General features: G+C 39.4%; 1 protein-coding gene across 1 annotated transcript in view; it reads right to left on the minus strand.

Moving 5' to 3' along the window:
- LOC113121517 (cadherin-12-like) overlaps nt 1–21,354 on the minus strand; it is a 95,162-nt gene that overhangs the window by 32,927 nt on the left and 40,881 nt on the right. Inside the window, exons 3-6 of the mRNA XM_026292090.1 lie at nt 16,325–16,619; nt 8,221–8,340; nt 6,379–6,546; nt 3,023–3,210 (exon numbers count right to left, since the gene is read on the minus strand). Coding sequence (XP_026147875.1) covers nt 3,023–3,210; nt 6,379–6,546; nt 8,221–8,340; nt 16,325–16,619 — 771 coding nt within the window. The remainder of the gene's footprint in view (nt 1–3,022; nt 3,211–6,378; nt 6,547–8,220; nt 8,341–16,324; nt 16,620–21,354) is intronic.

The following is a 21,354-nucleotide window of genomic DNA, read 5'->3' on the forward strand; positions in this document are numbered from 1 at the left end:
TTTCAAAAAAAGCACAATAACTTTTGCTCTGAGTGCCTGAGTGTGCACTTGCTGCATTAACTCATTTAGCAAAAAGAACATATGGTATGGTAAATGAAGCCTGACATGTTGAGTGAATGATATAGCACTGGGGCACTGAGAGTAATGTCAGTGCTCTGAACTGGGCTTTAGGACTTGCACAGCAACATCACACAACTGAAAAATCTGATGTTGAGCACTTGTGTTGGAAAGTATCTTTCTTCGTACAGCATTATGACCTAGCTATACGTGCATAACTATCAATTATTATTAATCTTAATATTAATTATTAATTTATAACATTTAAATTTATATATTGCCTAGTCCATTGTTTTGTCTTTTGATCTTATTGATCCATGTCACCATTTTGAGTATAGTTTTATGTTAAAAAACATACCATCAATTCTCAAAAATGTCCTTATTTATTTATTTTTTATTACTGGTTACATAATAGGACTAGACGTTGCAGCCCCAAATGGCTCAACCCAGCATCCACCCCGAGTTGGTCCCAAGTCATTGTCCTGGTTGGCGTGTTTTGTTAATGACCACCTAGAGATGTTTCGTCCTGTGAGACACATCTTCAGATGTGTACCTCAACTTCATTGGGCGTTTGGACGAGACACCCTTGGCTGAGGCAGGCCCACTACAGGATGATCAGACCCAGAAGTGTGCCGCGCCAGAGCTAAGTGTTCACTTGACTGTCCATGCTAACTCCTTTCTTCTCAGCCACAGCGAGTGATTACTCTTTTCAGCGACTGGTGAGTTCCTTGATGGTCTTCTTCTGGGCTTGCACTCTGATGCCCATTTCCTTAGGAAGCCTAGCAGTTGAGTTGGCGATAAAACCTATGGAACCCCTTTGTATGCACTTTCACACTCCAGCCCCTTTCCTCTGCCTCTGCTGCCAGGTTGGCCTAGCACAGCTGTTTCCTTTCATATGCTTAATCGAGGGCATCTTCCCAAGGGACTGTTAGCTTAACAAAGAAGACTGTGGCAGGTGTTGGACCACAGAACCATGGCTGCGTGCAGGTTGGTCACAGTTATCTCTGGTGGGAAAGAAAGTCTCTGGCCAAAGTTGACTCACATTTCCCAATCTCTGGCAGTGTTAAATGGGCTCGAGTTTGATGGTGGGAGGTTGGCCCACTGTTTCTCTTCCTGGATGAAGGCTGTTGGCTTTGGGAAAGTAGTATGGGAATTATTGGGATGGCATTGGTTGTGGCTTTCTTGTGCTCTATTGCAGAGGTTAAGCATCTCAACACCCGGTTATGGTGCCAGGTGTATCTTTGTTGGGTCAGAGAGGATGTGTTTGAGGCTTGTTGGAGCAGCACACATGGGACATGCCCATGTGGATGTTGTTGCTCAAAACCTAATTTGCCATATTGGACATGCCCCACTATGTTCACATGTCTGTGGGCAGACTTTACATCAGCTACTGCTTCATCTGGCTTCCACTTCTTCCCTATAGCTAGATTAGGAGCAGCACCACATACAAAGAGACTGTGGGACTCGGTGAGTGTCATCTCCAGCAGTGCTTTGGCACATTAGCTCTTCCACCAGACTTGAGATAGGCAAGGAAAGAGCTCAGTTCGCATACAGCCCTATAGTGCTCACAAATTTTGGCAGCCCAAGCCACTTCCTTACTTGGGCATTCACGAGACTCTCCAGTTGATTGACATCTTAGAGAAATAAGGTGACTTCATACATGGTAGTTGGCCACATAAGACAGGGCACCACACCACACCACAACTTCAACTTCCCTGGAAGAGCTGTGTTGTTGATTTGTTTAAGGCCAATGATTGTGTCATGTCTGAGTGGTTCCACCTGTTCAGCATCGTTGAGGTCTGAGTTCTACCAGCGTCAATGGGTTTTGATGGCTATCTCAAGTATGGCTGGTATTGGCTTGTATTATGCACACCCTCTCACTGGCAAGTTGGTCTTTGATCATGTGTCATATGATGCTTGTGTGCTCCAGGCATCCTGAGAAGCCACTTATTCCTGCCTTCTGTATTGAGGTATCAACAAGGTTGCTTTTCAGTAAGTTGCTGTCTGATATCATTCTGCAGTGCTTTGAGACCAGTCTTTTCCACATCTCTGGCCTTCTTCCACTGCTTTCTCAGCTGCTTTCCTTCACCAGTCTCTTGATCTCTAGTTGTCTTCTGGACTTGCACTGAGCTGATGGTTCTTTGGTCATTTCAGTTTCTTGTTTCTTAATCCAAATCTCTCCACTCTGTAGCTGTAGATGACCTCCCCCATCTTCTCCAGCCTTAATTCAACATCTCCTTTCAGACTTGCAAGAAGATGGACAAGGTCTGTGTTGATGGCTACCCACTCTTTTTTTCTGGTAGAATTTAGGCCACAGGATTTGAGGCTTATGTCCATCCGTCCTCTATTCTAAAGCTTCCTGGGTGGGCAATGCACTCGAGACAGATGGTAGTCTTGTGCGTGATGTGGCTTCATCAGGGTTTCTGATACCCTGTGGACTGTGGTGCTTGTTCTGCCACTGGGCTACACTCAACTTATTTTTCCTATTTCTAAGGAAGTATTGGTCAATGCAAGACCCATCACTAAGCTCTCTCAGGGACACCTTCCAGCCCTGATGGATCACTAGGGATCCAAGGCATCGTCCTGGTTAAGTGTTAATTTAAATATCTCACAGTTAACACGAACTCAAAACTTTCTGCATCTTTATCTGGGGTCTTGAGCAATTCTGTATTACATACATTTCCACAGCAAGCCATTAGCACCATTCTGCTACTCTTCTCTTCGATGAACATTTGATTCCAGTCCTTTTACTGTTCAGTTTTTTGCTGATGAATATTAAGCTTAATAATAATGCAAGTCAACGTGAGCATTTTTTTTTTTTTTGCCCCAACCTTGATTAGCAACAATAGAATTATTTGTGCTGATTAGATGTTATTTGGGTCTGCAATTACAGCAATTATTTCTACATTAGAAATTACAGAATGTGGTAAACATGTTGTCTTGCGTTGTTTCTGAGACCTCATACCCGTTTGAGAATGATTATCCCTTCTTGATTGTGCTCATTGGTGGTGATGTCAAACATGGCACCTCCGTCACCTGGCACAATTGTGTATTCTACTTCAGCATTTTTTCCAATGTCCAAGTCATGGGCTTTGATTCTCCCAACAGCTGACCCAACAGCAGATGACTCAGGGACTCTTAGGTGAAAGAAACCTGTCAAGAAACAAAGATCAGACAGGACTCAGAGTCATTCTTCATCATCACTTGACATCACATGGAAATACTGAACTCCTCAGTTGCCCTAGTCTTTATGTAACAGCTCACCCACCCTGGGTTTTACCTACCTGAGGGCAAGCAGCTAATATGCTCTCTGTCTGAAGTCAGGCTTGTTACTATACATATTATTCAATTTTGCCATGTTCATACACTCACCGGCCACTTTATTAGATACACCTGTTCAATTGCTTGTTAACACAAATAGCTAATCAGACAATCAGTTGGCAGCAACTCAGTGCATTTAGGCATGTAGTATTGTATTGATTATTTCAATAACTGCTGATCTACTGGGATTTCACATACAACCATCTTTAGGGTCTGAAAAAGAGAAAATATACAGTGAGTGGCAGTTGTGTGGACAAAAATGCCTTGTTTATGTCAGAAGTCAGAGGAGAATGAGCTGACTGGTTTGAGATGATGGAAAGGCAACAGTAACTCAAATAACCTCTGGTTACAACCAAGGTATGTAGAATGCCATCTCTCAATGCAAAACACGTCAAACCTCAGCAGCAGAAGACCACACTGGGTGCCACTCCTGTCAGCTAAGAACAGGAAACTGAGGCTACAATTGACACAGGCTCACTAAAATTGGACAATAGAAGATTGGGAAAATGTTGCCTGGTTTGATGAGTCTTGATTTCAGCTGCATCATTCAGATGGGAGGTTCAGAATTTGGCATGACAACATGGACAGCATGGATCCATCTTGCCTTTTATGAGCGGATCAGTCTGGTCATGGTGGTGTAATGGTGTGGGGGATATTGTCTTGGCACACTTTGGGCCCCTTAGTACCAGTTGAGCATCATTTAAACGCCACAGCCGACCTGAGTATTGTTGCTGACCATGTCCATCCCTTTATAGCCACAGTGTACCCATCTTCTGATGGCTACTTCCAGCAGGATAATGCACCATGTCACAAAGCTCAGATCATCTCAAACTGGTTTCCTGAACATGATAATGAGTTCACTGTACTCCAATGGCCTCCACAGTCACCAGACCTCAATCCAGTAGAGCACTTTTGGGATGTGGTGGAATGGGAGATTTACATCATGGGTGTGTAGCTGACAATTCTGCAGCAACTGTGGGACGCTATCATGTCAATATGGACCAAAATCTCTGAGAAATGTTTCTAACAACTTGTTGAATCTATGCCACAAAGAATTAAGGCAGTTCTGAGTACCAAAGGTCCAACCTGGTACTAGCAAGGTGTACCCAATAAAGTGGCCAGTGAGTGTATATCAAGGCTGTATTTGGCTGGCTTAACCAGTAAAATCAACAAACGCACGAGCCTGGAGGTGGCTCTAATACTCCCAGCAGCAGAAACTTTTTCAGTTTTTCTTCACTCATGAAATGGCCAGATGTTAAAAAAATGGTATTTCCTTGTATAATATGGCATAATCTAGTGCTGCTATCAGACCACTTGTCTAGCGTCATCAAAATTGTAATATATGCTCAATTCTGTTATATAAATTCCTGACAAATTCATCAGCTGTAACAAATAAATAGGACAATACATTTTACATATAAGACAATTATAAAAAGAAAAACAAAAAAAAAGAAAAAAGATATAAAAAGATTTTGCTTTGTGGAATTATATTTGTTAGTCAAAATATAACGCGAACTAAAGAATGGATTGATGTACAGGAAAACATTTTGCCACACAGAAAAGAGCAATTAAGTACTATATAAACCCATAAGCAAAGTGCTTCAGTACTTTAGCATAACAGCAATCCTGCAGATGATTAAACTGCAACTTGAGCACATATATTGACCTGTGTTAAAAAGGGTGCTTCTTGGAAGAGATATATATATATATATATATATATATATAAAATGCACTTAACAATACACTTTTTTTTCTTAGAGGAACAACTAAATGTAATAATAAAGAAATAACCTTAGTTATTAGGAAATTAGGAAAAGTTGTACCTCAGTCTTGATCTTATGATTGAGAGAGGGTGAGCTGTAGTATATGGATGAATTTCCTTGCTGTATTTTCAATAAATAAATAATCATGTAGTATGAGGTACAAGAATTCATTAATAATAAGTCTTTCAAAGATCATGCCCTTTTAAGGATAGGACAAACACTTCTTTTTGTAAGCTCCAGTGTCAAAACAATATAAAGTTGCAGGTTAAGACATATTAGCAAACAACTGGCAGATGGCACAATCAGAAATTCTGAATTTATATTAACTAGAGTAGAAAAGAAATTTCTAAGTTAGATTTAGGGTGAAATCACTGAACAATATATCACTGAAACTGAATCATTTGGTCAATATAATCAATATAATCAATATAGTCTTTTTTTATCTGTAAATCTCAGTAGATGTAAAACAGAAGACAGAAGAAGAATGGATTTAGGACAAGGAAGACGAGCCACCATTCATGGCCCAACTGTCTATGCTGTGACAGCATTATGGAAATATCATCTTTCCCTCACAGCCAAAGGGGCTTGACCATCTGACTGTCTGTATTTACATTCAGAGGAGGCCATTGAGTGCTGCCTCCAAATACCTGAGGACACTGCATCACTACAAAACAGTATTTTTGCTTTCCTGTCATAAGCTTGCTGTTTTGGAACAAAATACATTTTCGACACACTTCAATAATGCTTATATGAACACAAGATTTTACAGATCAGTGAGTGCAGTTATGTTTCCATTTGGCATGACCTAGTGAATGGTATAATTGAATTAACCTTGTTTAGCAATTTATATAAAATGTTGGAATACAGAAATCCGGTAAATATATCAAACTTTACCTGGTGCAGCACAATCATGTTCAAACATGATGTGAATAAATATGGATGCCCCACGAGCTAAATAACACCAATCTGGGTTTATTTGCCGGGGGTAGTAACTGTAGATGCAATCATGCTAAATAAACAGGCCTCTCCTTACAACAGAGAATAATGAAAGCCAATTACAAAGAGTCGACATGATGAATACCCCCTGCCCTGTTGTAATTGCACTGTGTTTTTGTTATCATAAAATGTGTGAACCTGCATAAGGTCATCTGTATTATTATTTTTTTATAAAAATGAAAGTCAGTGTTGTTAAACAGCCATTAGGTTTAAATGTCTATTATCTACAAAGGGCACTCACTTTTTGAGAACCTGGGTGGGTTGTCGTTGACATCGCTGAGAGTGATGTTGACGGTGGTGGTCCCAGCCAGTCCTCCCAATTGTCCCCCCATGTCCTTGGCCTGGATTAACACCTGGTACTGTTCCTTTACCTCTCTGTCCATATTGGGCAAGGCTGTCTTTATAACCCCTGGTATACAGCAAGATTGATGACAATAATAAATAATAAAGGAGGAAGAAATAGAGGAAGAAGAGGTAGCAAGTCACAGAGAAAGTGAGATAAAATACAAAAGGAAAAAGTGGTAAACATTAATGCCCCTGAAATATGTTTGATGCCTAATCAGTTTACTTCAAAAACCTCAACATATTTCCACCTAAGGAGCTTGCTCCCCAGTCAGAAGCTACTTGCCTCTGACCAAGGCTGAAATAGAGGTCATTTCACAAACTAGAGACAATTGACATTCAATAGGGAACTCTAGTGAAGCCATATAATGATTCACTTGTGGATCAGAGACCCTGAGATCAGAGAGTGTTTGTACTGCAGATTAATAGGTAGGTCAGTGGGAGGTTGGCAGGCTAAAAAGGAAGTGTACAGAATAGGTGGCTCTGCACTTTTTTCACTCCTTTTTTAATTTACTATTGTAAGGATGTCTAGTTTGGCCTACTGACTGCTAAAGTGTGACTCCAAAATCAATGACTACGCTTATTTTTGAAATTCTTGTCATGTTTTTTGGTAAAAGAGGGGAGTCTGCCTCTCAGAGGGATAATTACCATGACATGCACTGTGATTTATGTATGTTGTTATCATCCCCCTCCCTTGCTCACCTTTTCCTTCCAGTGTTTGCTCCCTTTGTTGATGTGCATTTGGAGATAGATGCAGGCCCAGCAGGGCAAACATTTACTTTAATAGTTAGATTTTTCCCAGCATTCGTTTGAAATGCAGTCACAGTATTTGCTCTGTAAAGCTCTGGGATGAGCAGCATAATCAGATTCCACTGTATCTACCTGAGTGATATGTATGAATCTATTTTCATATGCTTTGAACTGTTCCAGATAGTATGCTAACAGCAGCCCACTACCGGCAAACACTGGTGATAGGAATGTATTTCAGATTTAGAGCAGTTGTTTGACTCTCAACCCAACCCCCCAACCACTGCTAATCTGCAACCTTTTTACTACCATTTTCCTCCTGTGATACCCTCCGCCGAGTGCAACAAAGTGCATGTATGCATCTAATGTTATTTTATTTGTCTTCTAGTGATTGGTGACAGGTCCTATAGCGACACTCTGTATTCTTGTTGTGTAGATTTAGAAAGTTACTGGTAGAATTGAGACAGCAGCTTATTTCTTGATGCGGAGGCTGACAGTCTGAGGTGCTTTTGTTAAATCCATATATAAAGCCAATTATAGCTTCTCTGAAACAGATATTCTGAATGTTTAATGTTTATTAATGATGAATACTTGAAATAACTATTGCTTGATTTAAGTGCAAAGTTATAATTGACCTTTTATTTCAGCACCTGAATCTACCAGAAAAAAATTCAGTCTTGCTTGGAAAACATGTGGCCCAAGGGTCAATTCCTATTTTACTGACCTATATCCTTCCATTACTCCATGTTATATTGCACTCACTGCTTAGAAGTGATTCACCCATTCTTATCATTTCAGACCTACATAACCTTGTTTCACTGCAAGGTTCCTTTCAATACAGTATATATCAAAATAAGGCAAAATGCAATGTACACAAACAAACACAGTACATCAGTAAAAGAGAAGAGATTTAAAAAGATTTAAAAAGTGTGAGCTTTGCACTGGCTGAATGACTATCTGTGAACACGAATCAGCTATAGAAATAAGTACGTACCTGTTTTAGGGTCAACAGAGAAGTATGGCTGGCCATGGAGAATGCTGTATACCACTCTAGCACTATTTCCATACGTAGGGTCATCAGCATCTGTGGCTGTCACTTGCGTCACATATGTCCCTGTGGAAAAGAGTCGGAAGACATATTAATGACTTAATTTGTTTCCTCTGGAGACTGAGATCAGAGGCATTTTGCCCATCCAACTGTGCTCGCTTACATTTTTTCAGACTGGATGATGAAAGAAAAGATTACATTTTATTTTTGAAGCAAATGTTTTAATTAGCCATACTTATAGGATACAAGCCAGTGATGCTTTGATTTGTGTTTGTGTTTTAAGCGAAGTCATGCTGTTACAAAGACGTCCCTATTCCACAGTATTAGGTTCGTTCGAGCTGGAAAGCACTGTGTTGTAATGGCTGAGCGATGTTGTCAGCTGTCACGCAATACCTTGGTCAACACAGCTGCAGTGTGAGATATGAATAACCTCCCTTAGCTCACACCTTGAAATGCCTTATATAGCATAAATATGATATATATGAAGACATATGTTAATTATTAAGACCTTCAGAATTGCCTGCAGTTTCTTCAAAGTCAAACATGCATAACTTTCCATTAAACTGACACTAAAGAGTTTAACAGAGAAGACTGTTGTAGTGTGCAGGATATTTTAGGCTTTTTAAATCCATATATAAATGGCAGAACTAATGTATGGATTATCTGTGGGTTTTAATCTATGTTTTCAAACTTTTTTAAGACATTCTAAATGACCAAAACAAACAAAAAAAAAAAAAGAATTGCAACCGTGAACAGGTGCTGAACAGTCCTTTATAGAGTGCAATGAGGAGTGAGATGGAAAAATACAGACACTCCTACCAGCACTTCACAACAGACATAGCTTACTTACTTTGGCAACATTGGATCCAAACTTGTAATTTAATGTACTGGCTTTTCCAACCCTTTGTGGTCAGAAAATATATCTTTCTAATAGCCCAAGACTTTTGAGTGTGAGACTCTGCAGATATTTGAAAATTAATTAGAAAAATTATGCTGAACTTGACAGTTCATTCCTTAACCTTATCTGTGTAAAACCATTATTTAATGAAATTAAAACCCATAAAATCACATTTCATATTATGATGGTAACTTGGTATGTGGGATTTTTAGAGCAATATTAATTTATTCCCTTCGTGTAACTCAGAAGCAAAGATATCATGTTGTGAAAGGCCTTTTTCTCAAATTACCATCCATTGTTTACAAAATGACGAAGACCAGTGTCATATTGTCATTTTGTGCTGCTTGTGCTCCATTTAAGTGTTTCCCCCATCATTATTGTTATGTAAGAAACAGCTTGCCAGTACAGGAACACAACTAGTAAGTAAGGAACTTTGCTACAGTACAGTTTTAATTTTACACACAGATATATATATATAGATACTGCATAACAAAATTTTGTTTATTACAGCAATGCATCAACATGGCTGCCATGTTTGGAAACAATACCCTATCTACTAATGCATGTAGGTGTATGAAGTTCAAAGATTTGTCGTCAAATAAAATAATCGTAGCTCACTGAATTTACTGATTTACTTTTCTGGTATTTGGTTTGTTACAATGTTTAGATACAGAATACATCCAGAGTGTGCTGGACTCAAATGCAAACACAGGACAAGAGAGATGGGGTTTTTGCTAGTTTTATTTAGTGGTGGAGCAAAACAAAATAACATAATGTAATCCAAAAGAAAACAAAAAAAGTGAAGTCAACAGAGCAGTGTGCAGTGAACATAGAAAGATAAGCTCTACAAAATTACTTAAAATATTCACTAGCATAAAGCAACAAAGCATAAATCTGAAATCCTGAAATGACAACGACATGAAGGGACAAAATAAATGATGATGATATGGCACCAGACAAAGAACAAAGTTATTTATAAGATCAAGAACCATCCACCCATCCATCCATCCATCCATCCATATATTTTCTTCCGCTTATCCGTGACCACGTCGTGGGGGCAGTAGCCTAAGTAGGGATACCCAGACTTCCTTTTCCCTGGACACTTCCTCCAGCTCTTCCAGGGGGACACCAAGGCATTCCCAGGCCAGCCGAGAGACATAGTCCCTCCAGCATGTCCTGGGTCTTCCCCGGGGCCTCCTCCTGGTGGGACATGCCCGGAACACCTCTCCAGGGAGGCGCCCAGGAGGCATCCGGAACAGATGCTCGAGCCACCTCAGCTGGCTCCTTTTGATGTGGAGGAGCAGCAGCTCTACACCGAGCTCCTTACCCTGTCTCTATGGGAGCATCCTGCCACCCTGTGGAGGAAGCTCATTTTAGCCACTTGTATCCGAGACCTTGTCCTTTCGGTCATGACCAAAGCTCATGACCATAGGTGAGAGTAGGAACATAGATTGACCAGTAAATCGAGAGGTTTGCCTTTCGGTTCAGCTCCTTCTTCACCACAACGGACCGGTACACCGACCGCATTACTGCTGCCGATGCCCCGATTCGATCTGATCTGATTGTTCTTGTGTTTCAAATACATGGGCCAAGCGTAGCCCATCAGTCTGGCACCGCATAGTCCCTAGAGGGGACAGAACAATCTGCAGAACTTTAACCAAAGAAATCAAACTAGTGAAAAGAGTCAGCGACAATAACAAACCCAAATCATTGGATCATGAACAAAGCCAAAACAAGTAGTTGTATCAAAATAAATGTCCAGAACAGGAAATGTCTGGCAACTCATAAAAGAACACTGAAAATGGACGGTGCATAGGATTCCTGAGTAGCTAACCTACAGGAGAACAGAAACAAGAGCCAGGCCAATTAGTAGGCCATATTTGATCGTGGACAACAGGGTTAGGCATTGGCATTCCGTAGGCCAAAATGGTCAGAGAAATTAAGGCAGTGTTGTTCCTTAGGTTGACACTGGACATGGACCTGAAGCCGGGACCATTCTGCTGGACAACCCTGGTCAAAGATGTGATGCCAGCATTGTTCTGGATGACACAAAATCATGGTCTATTTGGTGAGCAGCCTTGGAGGATTTCAGGAAATTGTGGTCTTCCTGGTTGGCAGCGTACACATAACTAATACACATATACAGTGTACTGCATTGAAATAAAAACTGTGCTGACCTGGAGTGGCCCCCTCCATCTACCTTAATAACATCTGCATCTCCCCTATATTTACAGTGGTTTGGGCAGAATCTTCACAAATAAGAACAGCCTTTCTTCAGCTAGCTAGGGACCAGTCCAGATGTCTGCACCCAATTCACAGAATGCTGGGTTACAATACACAACCAACATTGTGCCTCATCAGTGCACAGCCATCTTGGCTATTGCTTATAGATGAAAGCAATAGCAGGAGCAAACCTGGGCACACAAGCAACATCCAGAGGCAACCAGAAACACATTCCTTTAACCGTCAGTGAATCAGGAAAATAAAAACATGCACACATTCCCTGCATCTCCCACACTTACTCCTGAAAAGCACTCAAACCTCATGGGTAAAGGAGAAATGTGCAACATCTTGTGAATAAAAGTGGACAAAAGAACAAGGGGAGGCCCAGAAAGCACAGAGTGTATGTCCTTCACAAATGTTTCCTAGAGTAGAGTCACAGAGACCTCTGTGTAGTCCACTGATGGAGTGTGCACAGATACCAACTTGACACTCTTTCCCAGAAATACAGTAAGACTGAGCACAACCAATGAGACCAGCAGCTGTCCCTTTAAACAACCAAGACGCTCAGAGCAGTGAATGTCACAACAGATATCCCATCTGCCACCTCAGCCTACTAAGGGAAAGAAAAAACAGCACCCTGGACCTGAAGGAGCTAGTGATGCTCTTGGGAACTGAAGGAGCTAGTGATGCTCTTGGGAACTGTGATCCCCTGAATCTGCAAACACGCAGGAGAAAGAAGAGATAGTTAATTCTCTTTGCCAAAGAATAGAGCCAGTGTGGTCATTCCTGACAAAAAACCAGAGAGGAGCTGGCTACAGTGTTTCAAAGGGAGCTGTCAACACCAGTGCAAACTCCTACTTTTGATCCAGGATGCATACTTCTCCTTTCAGAAAATGAAGAGTCCAGATCTGTCACTCTGCTTATCCCCCAGAAAGAAAAGTGCAGAAACTTTCTGTGCTGGGGAAAGATGGGATGTGAAAATATGCATCTTTCAGGTCTATGGAGGTTAACAAGCTGCCTGGTGAACACACTGCATGACCCACACTAGCATCAATATGTAGAACCTCCACACCATCATTGATTTGTTGAACTGAGATAAATGAGAATGGACCTTATCTCCCCTGACTTCATGGACAGCAGGAAATGATGGGAGTAAAATCCCAGACTCACCTTCTCTGGTGATAACTCATGCAAACATGCTCCACAAAAGGAAGGCAATTCTCTACCACTCAACTGAATGCCAGTGGAGGAGTGGCAAGCTCTAGAGTGTAGCCTCTGCATATTAGCCTGTCTATCCATCTGGCCATTATGCACTGCTGCCACCACCTGGAGTAAAACTCTGAGAGTAGGCCATCCACAATACATTGCCCCCTTTAAAGTTCTGGCTGCAAGCCAATGTTTGGCCCTCTCTGCCCCTGTTTCTCTCATTGGGTTTATAGGAAGTGACCCATGGGGAGTCATGCACAAAAAGGCTAAGTGGGAGAGAGGACAGATTGAGGAAAAACACATTTGATATCGACAAGAGGACCAAGGGTGAGAGAGCGGAGAGGCAGCCCAATGGAAGTGGAAAACAGGCTCCAACTGCCCGGCAGGCAAACAGTCTGCACCAGGGGAGAGACCAGAAACATGAGACAGTATGATAAGTTTGATGCTTATGCAGGGCAAACTCATTCGCACTCCCTGAAGAGGGAACATTGTTGGAAGGGCTGATATATGTGACACAGTCATGGCTGAATCATGAGATACAGGAGTGAACTGGTTTGACAAACAAGTCTTCTTGCAATCTGTTAAACTCTTGACAATGTCCAGAACTTTCAAACATCTGGAACATCCATTTTCTGCCCACCCTGCCAAAACGTCCTCTGCTTCTGTGGGGGCTCAGGGATGGGGTTGGAACACTCTGCCATGCCTGGCAGCCTGTTGCTTGAAGCTGGATGCTGGCTGCTCAGGAGGCCGAGCAGAAGAAACCAGAGAACAGGACAGGATGCCATAGCAGGAGCCTGACCTGGATGCCTTCGCCTGGGCAGCTAAAAATGGCGCTCACACCAGACACTAGAGCAATGAGAGGGTGCCGTGGAACTTTGCGCCTCCACTGCCACTGAATGAAGCTCCTTCACAAGGGCATGAAATTGAGCAGTGGCTGGGGGGTTTGTAAAACCACACTGGTCAGCCGCAATGCAAATAATGTCCAGCAACTCCTGCAGAAGCTGACCCACACACAGCAAACAAGGGTGAAAATATAGCAATGGACAGAATAATCACTAGTTTTGGTGTGTCCCCTTAACTAGCCGGCATTGGAAATACTATTTCATTAGTACATTCATTTATATTAACAGATTTATTCAAAGGTGTCCAAGAGCAAAGAACACAAATGCAAGACACAAAGATAAGCTTGGTGTTTCTTAAGCAGATGGGGAAATTCTTTTGAAATACTACTTAAGGACAAGGATGCATGTATGCTTTAGGACCGACAGCTTTTTTGTGCATTAGGCCATGTATCAGTCAAATACTCACAACTAAAACATGTGTGAAAATAATTTAATTTTAGTTTATTTTCAGCTGCAGGGTTTTATGATTTATATGAACAGGAATCAGTCACCACGGGGATGACATTTACACGGTCATTTTAGATTCTGGTAGGCTGCTAGTTGCCTGTAAAGAGCTTGCTGTATATAAATAGGCTTTCCTATCTGAACATAGTAACAATTACATTAAAACATTAAGTGAGAGAGATTAGATATTCAGACCTCCCTAATAAAGCCATACATTCATTATTAGGCATACGAGAGAAGGGTTGCATTGTGTTTAACTGAAATATACAATAGATTAGATAAACAATCAGTTCAGCAAAGAAGGAGAAATCCACTGTGCTCAGAGTTCTGACGTAGTGAGAGTTGTAAGTAGATGATTACTACATATTTCTTTATCTTATGTAGGACTAAAAGGAAGTTGAATTAATTTTTGTGTGAATTAGAACTAGGTGGAAATGACTTCATAGGCCAGTAATGGCAAACAAAGGAGAATGCACACAGCAGCTTTGCAACATATAGATTATCTGTCTGATTTCATTGGATATCCATTTTATTACAATGTAAAGCAAATTACTATAAAATTGCAGTACAATCCAGATGAAACCAATGCATTTAGTAAAACACAAAAACATACACAGAGGTTTTGAATAAATTTGACATACAAAACATCTTATGTGCTAACATAAGAAAAAGGGAAGACTTTGTAAAATAAAAAAGATTGGGCCACTTGGGAAAAGTCTTTTGTGGAGGTACATGCAAAAGCCTGAATAAATAAATTCATCAAGCCAAAGATATTTTGTAGTAATAACAGTCTGTTGATTATACAACTATTTGATGTATTTTTTTCTAACAGATCATTCAGAGATAAACTCACTGCTAACAAATCTAAGGGAGTCTCTGAATTATTGTTGCGAATAATTTTATAATGCTTGGCCATAGATTACTTTTTATCACCAGCCATTATTTTGTATTTATGATCAGCATCTTTCTCGTTTAGGCTTTGTTTTTCTCTGCAAAATAAAAACCTCCTCAGGGACATTTTGGCCATAGGCATAAAAAAGGGTGTAACAGTTAATGAACCTACTGATCACACAAGCATTGCTGGTATAAATATTGATGAAGACCTAAGCTGGTTTGATGTTTATACAGTGGTTGCATCTCCTGGAGTATAGACAAGTTTGTATTCAAATTTGAACTTAGAGGTAAAGGTATCTTTTTTCACGCAAATTTTGTCGGGGTTTGATTAAAACATGGGAAACTCAACAAGCGCATTTTTGATAGTGCTGTCGTTCCACATAATTTGGCAGCTATTATCACTGTTATTCATTTTTATGGTTTCATCTGTAATGAGAGTGAAGAAAATGGTAATGAATGTGATTTCAAAACTCACTGCTTATTTAGCCTTGTTTTATGATACGTCACAATTGCTCATTTCCCTCACTATAAGCGCAAGTTATGATTCTCCTTGATTTCTAGTACACACAAGCACTGGAATATTTTTGCAGTTACATTTATGTGATATTATATCCAAGGTGTTATATGGAACAAAACTAAATACAAAATTTCACCTCCTCAGTAATCGCTCTCATCTTTGAAAAATGTTTTCAGGATATGACTTATCTTAGTCCCTATATGAGTCCCTTTCAAAAAACTAAATGGAAGAGACATAACACTGTATCACTGCAATAATCCCATTCAAGAAAATGAAAGGTAACCAAACATAAACGTAATTATTTCAAATAACTTTTGTAGACTGCAGTTAAGCAATAATACAATAACTTATAATAAAAAGTCTATGCATATTTAGTCAAAGGAATATAATATTATGAAATTGATGAATCTGCTTGACAAATGACAAAAAATGTATTATCCATATCAAAACTACAAATTATTTCTCATCTATTTGATCGTATGTGGGTGGTGTCTGTACTCTGTTTCAATCATCACACTATAAACCTGAAAGCTACAGAACTGTTTCAGAGCAGCATATGATTTTGAGTGTTCACTGAGGCTTCACTGTGTTGTTCCTGCTTTCTACCTGTACACAAGAGACTGCTGATTTTGGAGTTTTGAGGGCTTCATTGCCATTCAGATGAAGGGGAACCATTCTCCCAGCAAATTACCTTGATGTGTTCTCCCTGGGAGGAAGTATAAAGAAAAAGCCGTGAAAGATACTTAGGGCACACTAAGAATAACTGGTTCTTTGAAATGTCAAAATCTGTTGAGGGAATAGCTTTGCCTTCTGTTTGTACTAGTGATCCTCTTGAAACTCAACTTTTTTCTTCACCATTTCAGTAGGAGAAAACAAAACTTTTATGGTTCCAATGAAATAAAGGAGGTACTGACTTCTCTGTTGTTAATGAGCAGAAGATGTTTTCATTTTCAAATGGAAACGTACCTACTGGTGACATCTCAGGGACACTGGCCATATATGGTCCCTCCAGGAACTTTGGTTCATTGTCGTTGATGTCTTGAACCTTAATTACAAATTCTGATTCTGGCTCCAGGGGCCTATTGGTGTTGATGTCAACAGCCTGGGCGCGTAATGTGTAATAAGGCTTCTCCTCCCTATCCAGACTCCTTAAGGCATGGATGTCCCCCGTTGTTTGGTCAATTGTGAAAATGGAGCCAGCCCCATCCCCAGAGAGAGTGTACTTCACTGCATTGTCCCCCTTATCGAGGTCAGTGTGGAGCTGCAAGACCAAAAAAGGAAAAAGACAGGTTGAGTGCATACACTACCACAGATAATGATTCACTGAAAGTGCTGGGGAAGAGCTGTCAAAGAACACAATTTCACAAAGACAGTCAAGGAAACAGACTTTGGATCAAAGAGCAAATTCATGTCTCTGCAAAGATCTACAGAATACTGAGTCATGAAAACACTAAAATGATCATACTTTCAGAACATTTCACAGATTAATGAGGCTAAATCTCTCATAAATAATGTATTCTCAGTAAAATTATGTTGCAGTGATATTTCTGCTGTATTCTCTTATGGGAGATAGGATATCGTCACCTTCCTAAAATAATTCAGGAATTATTTAGGAATTTGACACAAATGATTTTTTTGCCTAAGTGAGATCTTCTTGATGCTGGCCATCTCTGGTAAAATCCCCTAAATCCTCAGTTGAATAGATCATGCAATTCAAACCCCATAATATTTATTTTGCCCAAGTCACAAGACAGAGTGACTTAGGCAACTTTATAAGCTTTTCAAGATGGCAGCCACTTCAAAAAGAAAGAAATTCCTCCTAGCTAGCGAAGTTATTGCCATAATACAGGACCCAGAGTCCATTGGTAAGTGATAAGATTCAAAAACCCAGCAAAGATAAGGTGGAGGGAGAAGTAAGGAGATGCATGTCCTTTTGTTTAATTGTTTAGTTGAACAATCATTTCACATTATCACAGAGGAAAAGATGACCTGCCATTTGTTTGGTTTATCTGAGACTGATTACAGTTTTGCTGTTTGAGTTTGCGTTTCCTGAATTAAAGGGCCTCTCACTGGGTTCCTGTGTGCTCCTCTAGTATTTTCAAATGTCTGTGGCTTACACTTCCCCATGGTCTGTCACAGTAGTGGGGAAAAAAGAAGTGCACTGTTTTACAGAAGTCATTTATTCCAGAAGTAATTTGGCCAAAGTCAGGTTCAAAATTGAGCAAGTTGCAAAGGCAGGTTCATAAGTTGGCCTAAGTCATCTAATCCTCTTATGTTATATAACTGAATGACAGCATTATTTGCATGTCAATAGTGTTTTCATAACCTTTTTGTGTGAAATGATTAATAAATATAATATACTGTATATCTGATTCAGTTTTTTCATTTTTGAAATATTATTTAAGACGGTGACGATATTGCAGCTTTTCTCAAAGATTGTGAAAACTCATTGTATAAATACAAAATAAAATATAAATACTCATTTTCCACTAGAACAACTTTTAATACTTGCCTGACAGCAGAGGTCTGCGACCAGCTGACTCGCAGCACAGTTGCAAAATATCACAACTCCAGCCAGAGACCATATTTGTTAATATAGATCTGGTCCCCAGCAGACCTCTTAGTTCAAGACAAACATATTCTGTGCTGGTGGCAGAAAGCCTATTGACATAGTTACTGTATCTTTACAGCCCTATAGAGATCGTTTATATAGTTAAAAACTTTTTAAATATTTAAGGGCTCTAATGTAAAATTATCATTAGCAAACACACTATGGATATGGATTTTTGTGTTCTTATCAATAGCTTGGAATTTCCACCAACACTGCTCTTCAGCAGTGTTGGTCTTTAAGCAACACAGTAGAGCCATACAGTATAAAGCTTAAAGCATAACTTGAACTGTGACACCTGAGACCACTGATTCTACAGAGTTTTTTCACTGAATACTGATGACTGTCCTGGGGCACCTGCCTTGAATGTCATAATGGTGTTCACTGGTCCATTATCACTTGTTGTGGGCCTCTACTTATGTGTCATATTTAGACAATCATTATCATGCTATCGACCTTAGTTCTCTTGTTTACAATAATAAACACTGAACACACTAAATGTGCATGGTTTGTTTTAGGGAAATTGTGTTTGTGCCCTATTAAATACAGCCACAATAGGTCATCTAATTACCACATCTACTGATACCAGACGGAGAAGAACGTGCCATCTTAACTAGATGATAATAGCACAACACTTAAATTGTCTGCCTGGTAAACCCATACCACGATGCTGATGTTTTCTTGGTTTTTTTTTTCCAGTAATTTGCTCTCTCTCTTTCCCACTGGTAAATATTATGATATAATTTCCACGTAGCTAATTTTCCACTGAACCTTTGTGGTAGTGCCAGCCATGGAGAGGAGAGGAAATTTGAGATGAAGCTATTAATTCTCTGTAGGTTACCGTTCAAAATGACCTAAGGCATGCAGACACAAGCACAAACACATTGGGAGTAATTGGTAATTCAGTGTAAATTGCCCATTTCACACAAGCATAGCATGGCATTATAATGTTATCACCCATGGTGCATTATTCATTACTAGTCAAATAAAACAGAATTATTTTTAGCACATGATACAATTTGGATGACATCTCTACCTGTTTACATTTTATTTCTTTATTTATTTGTTACAATGATCACAAAACCTGAAATGTAGAACATGTGTTGTCCATATGAATAATGTCAACAATATACTCCTCTTCCTCAAACTGCATAATCTCACAATAAACTTAAATTACAAACTGAATTCTGTGACTCCTTACACAACACTAGGTTAACTAATCTTCACTCCTGGCAAATAATATAATATAAAAAATAATTCCACTTATATTTAAAATCTGGTGAATCCAATTTATATAATTTGTCAACCAACCCTATTTAATATTTGTATCTAAGGAGCTAGATATTATCCTATTCATTATTGATTGTGATGATACCCTGGTTTACTGAGTTGTCAGGTGTCATTTCAATCCAGGATTGCCGAGTGGTAAATACAGTTCCAGCTTAAACATAAGGATGTGTAGTGTGCCGTGTCATTCACCTATACAATTATGGAACATTTAGGGAGAATGAACTATTCATGCTCTGGTCTGGCTTCAGAAAAAGGAAACAAAACGAGAAGATGAGATATATTACTGCCTGTCAGTGTTGTGTGTGAAAGTTATAAAAGAGCACAGTTCATTGAACAAGCTCATTTTTTGGTGAACTGAATGGATCAGTTTGCAACTAAAGAACGTGAGTGTCATTAAAATCCAGGTGGTGAAGGTGAGTGGCAAAGGCTTCATTCAGTTTCTAATTTTTCTACTATTCTGTGATCTTAGAAAAATTACACTAGCCAGAGCATGGAATGAATCGTACGAGAATCAATATCTTCCAGTGCCACAAAACACAATGCGTGCATGACAAAATGTGTAGTATTCAATTGTTGTCAAATAAATACAGTAAAAACATTACATCTCACTCTGAAATGTAGTGAAGTAGCAGAAAAAGGAGTAAATTACCTAATTACTAATTACTAATTACATGTACACTGGGGACTCAATATGGATTGGGTGAGGAGGGTCCTACTGAAAAAAATATTTGCTATTACTCAGTGCAATTTCTTTACAAAATAAAAAACAGAAACCAACACGCACTGGTTCATTTTGTTAACGATGAACTTAAACTTCCAAATTCTGAATGAATATGAATTTATTCATGTTAATGGGTGTAATTTGAACTGGATCTTGTGAAGTGTGAATTTACACTGCTGCATGTGCTTTGAATGAACCTCATTTAATCAGCCTTAGCAGTCGTCTTTCTGTTGGTCAATTAACAACAAATACTTGGAGGTAACATTTCTCTATTGATGGCCTGCACAACTATTAAATAAAGGCAATCCTTCGTGAGGACTTGAAAGACCTTGGAAATGGGGCTACCAAATGAGACAGGTCAAACAAATTTGTGAGTGTTGTGAGGCTACAATCAGGAAACCTTGGACAAAGTCTTTGTTATCGTTGCTTTTAAATGACTGGACTCAAGAGTTGAGCTAGAGTGGATGGCAGGTATTGATGGAAACCTTGGAAATATCATTTTGGTTTTGCACATTGATGGAGCTAGTTGTTAAGTTGTCAACACACTTCAGTTAGCTTAGACTATAAATGATTTTCTAGTGATTGCAGGCCATTACCTTGTATTGGTTTACCCATATGCAAAGGTGCATTATGTATTTGGTGCTGAAGTGATATTGTTTTGTATGGTTCACTATGTTTTGAAAATACTATGCTGTTTATGCTGCTTCTACTCAACAGTGTCACTATTTTGTTTTGTGCTCTGCTAATTCACCTATACTGACATGTGTGGGTGTGTGTAAGTGCATATGCATAGACATTTGTTTTTTATAAGTGAAATGGTGACTATGGATATTTTAATGATTTTTCAAACGGATGTAATCATGGACCAGATGGCCAATTTGACACACTTCAGGGGTGGTGTCTGACTACAGAAAGCAGAACATTATTCTATCCTCTTTTATTTTGTACCGCTTAGCAACCCTGCCAATTTACTGATGTCGGTTACTGCATCACTCAGTTGTCTATAATTTGCCTGTGATTTTATTCCAAATCCAGTGGTGGTGTTGGCTGATTTTTATCTATTAGGTAATTTCTGTTTCTTCACTTTTTTTTGTAATTATTCATGATATGTATATATGTATATGTATCGCAGGTACTGGTGTTTATTTATTTATTTGCATATATGTGTTTAGGCTTTGTGCCATTGTCTTAGTTATGTTTCTTTGTATATGTGTACATTTGCATGTATGCATGTCATACTTGTACTTATTTGCAGCAGTTATGTTGGCAATGGTTGCTTACAGGCTTTTGTGCCTGGTTTTGTTGAAAAATTGTTAAACACTTTTCTGTAAAATCAATCAAACAGAGAACCCCCTATTTAAATGTTCCCCCCTCAGA

The sequence above is a fragment of the Mastacembelus armatus genome, chromosome 20 (assembly GCF_900324485.2).
Source record: "Mastacembelus armatus chromosome 20, fMasArm1.2, whole genome shotgun sequence".
Classification (NCBI taxonomy): Eukaryota; Metazoa; Chordata; class Actinopteri; order Synbranchiformes; family Mastacembelidae; genus Mastacembelus; species Mastacembelus armatus.